Raw genomic sequence first — 11,544 nt, forward strand, 5'->3', positions numbered from 1 at the left:
GCAAAAACCAGTGAAGGGGGAAAACATACTTGCGGTTTTGTCTTGCGTTAACCATGTTTTAATTTACGTCTTAAATTACCATCCTGATGACATGATGGTGGTTACCTTACTTACAAGCCCTTTCACCTGGAGTTTGGAGAATTCTGTGTCTAGAAAGTTATTTCATGTGAAAGAAAGAACAACTTCTTATGATTAATGTGCTGCTAGTTGGCCAGTGACTTGCTTCCAGCTCCTGAGATCACTTAATTGGTTCAGATACTTTTGAGCTGGAGAGAGATGTTTATTTGCAGGGCCCACAACAATTCTTAATCAAAACAAGCTATGTGTTTTTCTGTCAGATCTTTATTGAGGGTCCACTGAGACAAGGAGATTCGGAAAAGCTTGGAAAACAAGTAGGGATTGTTGCGAGGGAGTGGGAATGGACAACACAAAAAGAATCAGTAATTTGAGAAAGTGAGGCCTTCCACGGCCCACCCCCTCTAACATGCACGCTCTTGTTCCCCTTCACCTGCTCACCCACTTCAATTTGGCCAAGGCCTGTGCTTTCGGTGGAAACCTCTCCCTTTCCTGCTTCTGCACTGTAACGTGCTTCCCCTGGCAGAAGCCACTGTCTTGGCACTGTCCCCTTTTCCAGAGAGCCCAGTTCCTCCTGTGCTTCAAGTCCCAGCTCAAATGCTGCTTCTTAAACCAGGGACGCAGGTCGGCTGCCTCGGTGGCCTCTCTCCCTTCCGTGTCCTCGCCAGCCCCTGGTAATTCATCTTGGCATCTTTCTCACGGAGCCCAGCATGTTCACATCTGTATCCACAACCGTCTCTAGGCAGCCACGATCAATCGGCAGGAATTTCCATGTCCTTCGCCACACCTGATCTTTCTGGTCTTTCCTAAGGCAGCTTAGTCACAGTTTGCTAAGTGAATACACGTTCAGAAGCTCATTCATTCATTCGTCCAGTCATGAGTAACTAGAGGAGCAAGAGACCGTAGCCCCTGTTTGCTTCCTGACTCATGTTCAGACTCCACCTCTTCTGTCTGTTCTGGGGAGCAGGGGGTCAGGCAGGGGATGGAAGGACTGCCACTAGCTGTCCTGGACAGACTTAGGTGTCCTGGGTAGAGGCGGCAGAGATGACAAGTAAGGAGGAGCTTGTCCGTCCAAGTGGCACAGACACACCCAGGCTGATGCCTGGGAGCCAAGGGCACTAGAAGGTGAGGGTACCCACCTGACTCCCAGTCACCATCCTCAGTCTCCCATGCCTGGGCCACACCCCAACCTGAAATGACTATTCTTGACCATCCACTTCCATCCCGACAGATTTTCTTACCCAGTTTTAGTTCCCATCCTCCCCACCCCTCAAACAATGGACAGTCCTCTGTTTCTGACTTCCTTCTCTCCTGTTGAAATGCCATCCACTAACTTGTGTTTGACCTTTAGCTAAGTATTATAAGGGCAGGTATCAGTTCACTGAATCTATAAGTTAAACGTATTTTATAATTTGGTTATTTGGTAATAATATTCAGCATTCATTGGTGCTAAGAGTCCATGCATTATTTCAAAATATATGAACAGTTCATTCACTCTATGCTTTGATTAACTTTGAGTTGCTTGCCTTCTTTCTTTTCTAACGGGGCTCATTTGGAAGGACTTCATTCATGAGCCATTCTAAGTAATTTTCAAGCATGATTCAGAATGGAACTATTAAATACTGCTTCCCTTCCCGTATCATCATAGACCCAGTTTCTTCCAAAAGCCTAAAGCAGAGCTTGCATTTCCATAAAAAAGAAAATCACATGAGAAGCATATGGGTTAAATATAAAATAAGTTTTTAAAAAATTCCGAAAGAGCCCAATATAGCTTGGATGATTTGAGTGGATTTGTGTATATTTTTAGTTCTTTTCCTTGGAAGAAAATCTACATGACAGTCGGGTGGTATTATTTGCTAAGTCACATTAAATATTAACGTTAAGCCACGTTCAGTGTTAGAAACTCTTCAAATGTTCTCATTTAATAAAAATCCTCCTGTCTTGTTGGCTGTCAAATCATACTCTTGGGTAGCCTTCACATAGAATTCCGTCAGTGACCTTGTGTTCAGAGACCCATTAAGATCGTTTTGACATCCGGAGGTTATGTTTTTATCAGTGACATCGTAGATGTTAATTACCAGGTGCTGGTTAAGTGCCTCACGTGTATCTCCTTCCTAATTCCTCACTGAAGTCCTGTGGGCAAGTTCCTCGCCCACCACACAGCTAGTTAGCTACAAAACCACGACTCAGATCCTGTTGCACAGCCTGTGCCTCGAACCATGGCATCGTCTCGCCAACAGTGGGTGCCATTGATACTGATTTCATTTGTTTACCATGTGCTGGAGAATCCTCAGTGTGCTGTGGAATAAGGGCAGACTCTGGCTGAGCATGGGGCGGGGGCCAGGCCAGGCCCAGAAGGATCCATGGGAAGGGACACTAGTGTCTGTGCTGGAGGTGGCGGCTGCCTTGGCCTCTGAGTCCCCTCTCTTCTGCCAGTTGTCTCAGGAAGTTACTGTTTTCACCATCAGTGATTCTTTTGTGAGGAAAGCTCTTTCTTCCACATGCCTCCAACCCCCCCTTTTTTTTTTTTGCAAGTGAAATAAAGTTAAAATAAATGCAAGGGTGGCCTTGCTGGGGAGAGCTGGCAGAAAGACAGCTGAGGAGAGTCAGGAAGGGTGGGGTGGGACGGGGGCAGGGAACAGGCCTGGCTTTGCTTGTATTCCCAGAAGGCTGAGGACTAATGGTACCTATAAAAGCCTTGAGCCTTCTAAAGGCATCCTGGACAGGCCTCACACACACCCTCCCCCTCTTTTCCTTTTCTCACTTCCCTGTACCAGCCACCAACAATAAGAGGGCCCTGCAGCACCCACCTGACTGACATGGGGTCCTATTGATTCCCAGGGCCCTCCCTCCCTCTCAGGTCCATTCCCCCAATGTAAATCCCTCTGAAAAGTGGAAAGCAAATTTTAAGGAATTATTGCTTGTAAGCAAGGACAGTTCAGGAACATCCTAATCACCAGGAATTTAAAAGCCTTTTTTTTTTTTTGTCCTCCCCTGCCCACTGTCCCCCCACCTCCCAAGAATAATATTCTTGACCCAATCTGTGGATCAAAGAATTCTGAAATGTTTAAATACATCTCTTAGGCAAAAGGGTTTGAGTTCCATTTTGGAAAAAAAAATAGAAAATAAGGATATAGATCCAATACAATATGTCAAAAGATATATTGTTGGCCGTGAGGCAAAGATATGGAACGAAATTCTTAAGAAAAATTTAACACAAAGTCTTGATGTGTAAGATGATGGTTAAAAAAAAAAGGTTTTTACCTGAGTTCAGACAAATTCAAGATTCTGACAAGGGAGAGGGTACGCAACAGTGGATTCATAATGATGACTTGTTGCAAAATAAAATTTTAAATGATGGAGAAATTATATATACCATGACATAAACTGACATAAACAGATAAATCTATATGAAGAGGATGAAGATATTAAATTCCAGGCCATAAATCAATCATGCAGTGGCTAGCCATGCCTTTTGTGCAAGTTTACATGATATTGTAGGACAACAGAACCAATGCTGTAATAATGAAAAGGTAGAGGAATTATACCAAGGGGAAAAAAATCACACTTTAAAGCAACTTAAAATTGCTGCTTTGATTAAGTACACATGGTATGTTTTCAATTGGAATAGAATGTTTATGGTATAGATGTGTTACTTTTGATTTCTCGCTTTGACTTTTTCTGCTACTCGCGAGAGATCCCTCCACTCCGAGGACTTGCAAGTCACTCTGCTCACTTTCTGCTGCGGCTACAGCTCTTCGTTAGTAGTTACTGCGTTGCTTGAGAAAGTCATTTAAAGTTCATATCTTAAACACCTTTTTAAACGTAAAACATGTAACTCACATCAACGTTGATTATTTTTCAGCATAGGGACATATGTGTTGGCTGATTATAGTTTCCTGAGCCTTTTTTACATTAACCACACCTTCTTAATTTCCAGCTTCTATTTCTTTAGTGTGGAATGAGGAGTTACAGACTTTTGAAGAACAAATTTGAGTGCCAAATCCATTCTGCATTTTCAAAGCCTCCTTTTTGTGTTTTAACGGTTGTCATACTCACACCACCACACACACTGGTTCAGTAGATTGTTGATGTCTCCTGTTTTATCTTCAGTGGCTCACATTTATTTGGTCCTTGCAAAGCCTTGACTTTAGTATTCATAGAAACATTCCTTTTCTTTTCACACTTACATTTCACAACTTTATAAAAAGGCACGGGCAGACCTTAGAGATATTGCAAGTTCTGTTCCAGACCACCACAATACAGCGCATATCACAACAAAGCCAGTCACATGAATTTTGGGGGTTTCCCAGTGCATATAAAGTTATGTTTACACTACACTGTAGTCTAGTAAGTGTGCAACAGCATTATGTCTAAAAAAACAATGTACGTACTTTAACTTAAAAATACTTTATTACTAAAAAAAAAAAATGCTAACCATCATCTGACAATGCAGGGTTACCACAAACCTTCAACTTGTAAAAAAAAAAAAAAAAAACTCAGTATCTTCGAAGCACAGTAAAGCCAAGAGCAAGAAAACGAGATCTGCTCGTATTTAATTAGATTTCCTTATGAGTTCAACTGGTTACAAACAGACTCAAGAACGAACTTGGTAACTGGTAGGGGCAGAAAGACACAGGCATGCTAGAGAATAAACACCTAGTTGGAGAACGCTGGATGTTATGGGCACCTGTCAGTGTGGTTTTTAGAGGGAATGGAGAATACGGGTCAGTGTGGCTAGTTGGTGACTGGAATACTAGCTGGCCTTGCCCAAGCTGCTTGGGGACTTAATAGACAAACAAAGCCCCGCCACTGCCCGTCGAGGAATATACCAAATACAACTCTAGGGGAGGAATAGCATGAGTCACAGATCCTCCCCGTGAATTTCAGTTTGCTGCCTATATTTGAAATCTCTTTCCATTGAAATCCCTGTGCTTTCATGGGCCACTGTGCCCGTCTCAGCATCTCTACAGGTCCCCTGTGGGTGCAGGGAAGGCTCCTGGAATTTGCTGGATGCTGTTGGCATTTTAGTCAGACTATCTAAAAACTGCATTCCACATTTGGGGGAAATCTCTTCATGGGGAATAGTGACAGAAATGATTTCATTTGTATGAATTATTAAACTTTGTCACAATAGAGAAGAAAAAAAGATGAAGTTAACAGTGAGGAACTGTTTTGATGTTCACCTTCCCTGGTCAGACTGAAAGGTCCTGGTGGTGACGCTGAGTGTTGGGGCTTTTCTGCATCTGCTGGGTTTGTGGCACTTATTTTTGCCTGAGTCATTGCTGGAGCATTAGTCTTTACAACAGAAGAATAAGAGGTAGTAGGTTTCCTAACATTGTTGAACTATTTGTTTTTCAAAAGACCCACTAATTAAAGACTGGCCAAGTCCAGTCACCCACAAAAAGTGATGATAGAACCCCTGAGGGAGGAACATCCCTCCTCCCCTCTTCAGAAGGAAAGAGTGATTTATAAGATTGTTTTTGGTTGGTTGGGTTTTTTCCATTTTAGTTTCCTGAATCTCTTTTTTTCCAGGAGTTTTTTGTTTGTTTTTTAATGCTAAGGAAATTGACTGACTTCTGCTAAATACTGAGCCTAGGTGGCCCTATGACCCTCCCGGCTGAGCTTAGGGACCTCTTCAGGGAGGGTGAAAAGACCTGAATGAGTGTGGTCAGAGGGAAGGCCGGGCTGAGGTGGGCTGCTGGGTTCTATTAACAACCACCTTCCCTCCGGCTTTTGCATCCCTTCTTGATACACCTCACCGTTGCTGCGCCACTATCTGTGTTTCCTGCGTATCCATCACTCGCGTGCACCCTCTGCAACATCTGAATCCCGTCTTGATTCTGAAATCCGGGTGTGCTCTCCTGCCAGTGTTCCCTGAACTCTCCGTGGCCAACGACAAAACTGGAGTGTGGCCCACTGCTTGCTTCCCTTTCCTTGTCTTGTCTTCTTTCTTTCTCACTCCCTTCCTCCTTCTTCGGCTTCAGTCAGGCCCAGTGAGTTGACAAATGAACTACTGGGAGTGCCTGATGCATTTTTGGAGACGTGGGCGAGGAGGGGCCGCCTGTAAGACAGCTGGGGCGCCAGCGACCCTCGATGCACTGGGAAACTTCCCCCTCACAAGACCCAAGTTCTTGCCCAGAATTGATGACTCACCCTCTGCGTGTTCTCTCTTCCTCTCCCCTTGTAGGAAATGTGACTGGAAACAGTAACTCCACGTTTATTTCCAGCGGGCAGGTGATGAATTTCAAGGGCGACATCATCGTGGTCTACGTCAGTCAGAACTCGCAGGAGGGCCCGGCGGGCACGGGCGGCGGCGCAGGGGAGCCGGTGGGCCGCCCGGTGCAGGAGGAGAGCCCGCCGTGCTGCGACTCCTTTGCCGGCCTCGGGCCGCGCTTCCCGGACACGTGCACCGGCCTCGAGGTGGGCCCGGGGCTGCAGGAGCGCGGCGTCCCCGGGCCTGACAAGGCCTCGCGGCCCGTGCAGGAGCAGGGGGAGGCCGAGGCGGGCGCGCCTGGGGCGCGGCGCTGAGAGGGCGGGGACCCGCTGCGGTTCACCGCGCCCGTCGGAGCCGTGATGCCGCCGGGCGGGCGCCGACCTGCGGTGCGGACCTTCCCGCCAGCCCTCTGCGCCGCGCACGTCCGGAGCCGCGATGCCACACGGCGGCGCCCGCTGCGCACCTGCTCCTGGGCGGGGCCTGGGCTGGGGGTCGGGACGGCGGCCACGATCTGAGCCTTTATGCCCCTCCATTCGGTACATCTGAGTCCAATGACCTGGCGTTCTCTATCCACCTTACTCTAAATAGAATCGGGGACTTTTTTTTTTTTTTAAAGTACATTTGTTATTACTACTCACTGACATCCACAGTCGTGTATCAGCTAATTGCACAGATCCACTTTGCCCTCTTCAGTTGCTCCACTTTCTACCTCCTTTTATGGTTTTTCTCCTTTCCCTTTCACCTCCGCTCCACTCCATTATTATTTCATCAATATTTTGTCTCTTTATGACACATGACGTTATGCTTGTCCTATTTTATTTGGGTCTGTTTTTCCCCCTCCCACATGTTTGTATTTGTATTTCTCTTTCTCTCGTAACATTTTTCTTGATACTGGCCCGCTCTCCTTTTTCCCCTTGAAACCTAAGGATTTTCCTGAAAGTTCTCCTAGAGGTGACGGTCTTCTTTACATATGTTCTTTTGCACCCCTTCTCACAAGTAGATGCCTATGTTTTGGTGATGGCTTGGGAGAGTGAGGGTCTGTACTAAGCACTTTTGGGAAAAGGCTAGAAATGTGAAGCCTGGGGAGAGGCTCAGGGAACCAGGGGAGGGACTTTTCGTTTTTGAAAATTTTTCTGAGTTCTCATTTTTCTAAAGGGTGAAAAAGAGGAAACTCCATTTTTGCACCTGAATGTTTAGTTTGTGTCGGTTTCTAGGCAGCTCTAAGTGGTAATCTGTCGTTGTCCTCCTTTACCCAATGGTTCATCCCCACGGGGTGAATGTATGTACCCGTTCCAGCAAAGGCATTCAGGCACTTGTGTCACTAAATCTCTAAAAATCCAAGTTGTTGCACTTGGCATTTTTACTCTTGGTGTTTCCCTGGAAGAGATGTGGAAAATGAAGAGGACCAGAGGATGGCTCACACACAAAGTGAAAAGAAGGGGCCAGGGAAGTTCAGGAAAGAAAGAATGAAGTTGAAATGTTATTATGCATTTTTTTCATTCTAAATAAAGACAGCATAAATGTGTTTAGGCAAGAGGCCTTACTTTCTTCCTAAGCAATTGTGTATCTATAATTTAGCCTTGTAGAGGTGGAAAATATTCCTGCTATTTTCCATGCATTTAAATTAAAAACCAAATCCTTATATTGTGAACTTAAGAAAATTACTCATAGAGGTGCTTTTCCCTTAGCATCAGTGCTCTTGTGAGGAAACATACAGTCTGAGTTAGACTGAAAGGAATTACCTGGGATGTTCTAGCTGTTGTGGCCAGTGAGTGTTTGTTCTCCTCAAATATTAAAGTTAAAATACCTAAGCACGTTAAAATTAATTTTGCAGACCTGCTGTTTTTAAGAGTGCTAATAGTTGTCACTGTCCGGACTTTAATGGCCACAAATCAGCTGAAGGGAATGATCACTGATCACTGATCACTGGTTTCTCCCTGTTGGTTGCCTGTCTCTTGGAAACAATGGGGTAGTAGCAGTCGATGATGATTTTTAATGGAGGACCAGACGTAGCTCTGTAACTTATGGGGTTCCTTGGCTGACATGAAGAACTGCAGGAAATAACTGCACTGCCAGGATGACCCACTGGTGGGAATTTACTGTCTGTGCTGCCCTTTTAGTTAACATCCATCCAAAGAGAGATGCTAAAAAATGGAAGAAACCGTTATACCTCTTAATATGGAATATATTAAACAAAGTATAGTTCGCAAAGTAGAAGGCTGAGCTAAAGACCCAAGTTTCTACTGTGACTGTCACTGTCTCGCTGATACTACTTTGCCTTTCTGTGCTTTCTTTTTTTTCCCCATAAAAAGGCACTAATGATAATTTTCGACACTTCCCCTACCTAGAGATGACAAAAGGATGCTACAGTGAATGTTGAAGTATCTTGAGCTCCTTAAAAGGTGCTAAATAAATACAGAAGAATCTCCTTTCAGAAAAAGGTGGTCTTCTTTCTCATACTGATTCCCTACTAATTCTAGATTGATCCAAAGACAATTAAATGATAGGAAATATATAGCAAATATAGGTCTGTTGTCTGTGTACTATAGAGATGTATATGACAAATGTAAACAGAATGAAATGAAGACAATGATGAAAAAACTGTTTGGGGGATGTGGTAAAGAGATTGTGAAACCTATATTTGACCATAAAAGGTTTTTTTTCCCCCTGACTTGCTTAAACAAAGCTTTTTGTTAAATGGTGATTTGACTTTTTCTGATCTCTGTGGTGTGCTGTGGTATCAAATGTTGGTTATGTGTCATGGATGGAACCCTCAACAAGAGTTGGGACAGAAAGTGCCCTGTTTTAACGCTATATCTACTGTTAGTCTCATAAGAAAATTCTTTAAAACACAAGTTGGCTATGCAGTAAAAGACAGTTGAAAGGGAAATGGAGTCTAGTGTTTTCTATCCACGTTTAATTCAGCTATCTGAAGAAGGAAGAATTAATTTCTTCTCTACCTGTAAGCTCAGAGAGCAGTTTGAATATGAGGTACTGGAACCTCCCTATGGCAGGGCAATCTTGCTGTGTAACAAGCTACCCCAAAACTCAGCGGTTGAAAACAACCGCCATTCATTTAGCTCCCAATTCTGTGGGTTGGCTGAGCTTGGTTGGTTCTTTAGACCTGAGCGAGCCCACATGCAGTCTGCAGGCTGGCTGGCTGGCTGGGGGTTGGCTGGGCTAGACTGAGCCCTCTCTACATGGCCCCTCACTATGCCCAGCAGACTAGCCTGGCCGCCTTCTCACAGTGATGTCTGGGTTCCAGAGAGCAGTAGAACCATTCTGTTGGCCAAAGCAAGATACAGGGCAGCCCAGATTCAAGGGCTGGGAAAACAGTTACAGAGTGACGTTGAGAGAGTGGTGGATACAAGGAGGGGAAGACTGGGGCCCTTCTTGCCAGCTCTCTACCACAGGGACATTGTTCATAATAAAATGGTGCAAGGCAGAGTGCCTCTGGGAGCAGGAGAGGGGCCTCTCCCAGTGCCTAATAAGTGCTTCCTTCTCTAGTGACCACACTCCTTTAATGCAGAGTACAGTGAATTCTTACAAGTGAGAGACCCTCACATTCATATTTACATATTGAAATTCCTTCCAAATATCCACGTTTGGGGAACTGGGTCTCCTGTACTATTGCATTTCACTGGCACAGATCATGGAAAAGTGCGGATTTGTAAAGTCAAGAAAACTGGTGAGATCCTTTGGGTAGAGGCATCTATTACATAAACAAATAAACGATGTCGTGTTCACCCTTTATGCTGATTCAACAAACTATGGTAGGTGCCAGGCAAAGAGTGAGTTTGAGCAAGAGTACTGTCTTTGCTGGAAGAGGCATAGTTTTGAAATGTTTATTCTTTGACGGTCTCTGATGTCACATGACTTCCTTTGGCCATCTAATTTGGGGAGCTATGGGGTGTTCTGGGCATGAGTTGCATAGGCCCCTTTTGGGAGAAGGGATAAGAATTCAACAGCCTGAACATTCAGTGGGTGAGTCATCATTTTTAGTTAGTGTACTTTTGATGTTTGGGCCCTGAGCATCCCTGAGAAAGGAGATGAAGGTAGCTGGAGAGGCCCCGAGAGTCTAGGGATGTCCTGCAGGGCTAGGGAAGACTGTGGACATTACTCTACTCCAGAGCACCAGGGAGGCTGCTGGGGAGGGGTTATCTGTGGAATTCCTGACCCCCCAGGACTATGCTGGTAAACAGACTACCATGCAACTACTAAGCCTTGCCAAAAATATATGGGCAACTGAAATTGGGCAGGGGTGGGGCCAGCAGTGGGCAGAGGCATGTCAAGTAGTGTCACTGAAGCCAATCTCTGAGGTACAGGGGAGCCACAGATGCAGAAACCCCAGACCAGCACTCCCACAGCAGCCCCTGCTAAGGCATTGTTTCCCTTGGTCAAACAGCCCGATATTCCCCAAAGTTTGAAAAAGAGAAGGATTTACTAAATTTCCAAGTGAGGATGGATGACTAAGTGACTTCTGGTGTGACCCTTTGTGACCTTCTCCACCATGGTTTCTCATGGCTGTTGAGAGTCTGACTTTCGGTCTCTCCACCTCATTACTCCAGCCAAGTTGTTGGGTGCATCAGCAGTTAGTTCCTTCTTATTGCCGAGTAGTATTCCATTGACAGATGTACCACAGTTTGTGTATTCACCTACACTTGGATTCTTTCCAGTTTGGGGCAGTTACAAATAAAGCTGCTATAAAAATTTGTGTGGACATGTGTTTTCATTTCTCTTGAGTAAGTACCCAGGTGTGGGATTATGGGATTGTATGGTAAATATATATTTATAAGAAACTGCAAAATTGTTTTCCAAAGCGGCTGTACCATGCTGCATTCCTGTCAGCACTGAAGGAGGGTTTCAGTTGCTCCACATCCTCATCGGCACTTGATATTGTCAGTTGTATGTTTATTTCGCTTTTAGCCATTCTAATAGATGCATAGTGTCTCACTGTGGCTTTAATTTAATTTACATTTGCAAATGACTTCACATCTTTTCATGTGCTTATTTGGCTGTCTTTATCTCTTATTTGGTGAAGTGTGTATTCAAATCTTTTGCCTATTTTTAATTGGTTTGTTTATTCTCTTACTGTGTTTTGAAAGCTCTTTATATATTCTGGATAAAAGGATGTAGAGGTTTTTAGGGCCTTTCTATTTCAATGACAAAGAAAACATGGAAAAAATATATATTTAAAGCTCTTACAGCTTTCTGTAAGTATTTACTACTATTAGTAAAGAATAAAAACATCC

At 44.4% G+C, this 11,544-nt stretch overlaps 1 protein-coding gene across 3 annotated transcripts in view; it reads left to right on the plus strand.

The window, feature by feature from the left end:
• Nucleotides 1–11,002, plus strand: part of TNFRSF11A (TNF receptor superfamily member 11a) — a 52,668-nt gene extending 41,666 nt beyond the window's left edge. For all 3 annotated transcript variants that reach the window (XM_032470353.1, XM_032470352.1, XM_032470351.1), the window contains exon 10: nt 6,266–11,002. In XM_032470353.1, the coding sequence (XP_032326244.1) occupies nt 6,266–6,606 (341 nt within the window). In that variant the 3' untranslated portion in view covers nt 6,607–11,002. The remainder of the gene's footprint in view (nt 1–6,265) is intronic.
• The last annotated feature ends 542 nt before the right edge of the window (nt 11,003–11,544 follow it).

Source organism: Camelus ferus, chromosome 30 (genome assembly GCF_009834535.1).
Source record: "Camelus ferus isolate YT-003-E chromosome 30, BCGSAC_Cfer_1.0, whole genome shotgun sequence".
Taxonomy (NCBI): domain Eukaryota; kingdom Metazoa; phylum Chordata; class Mammalia; order Artiodactyla; family Camelidae; genus Camelus; species Camelus ferus.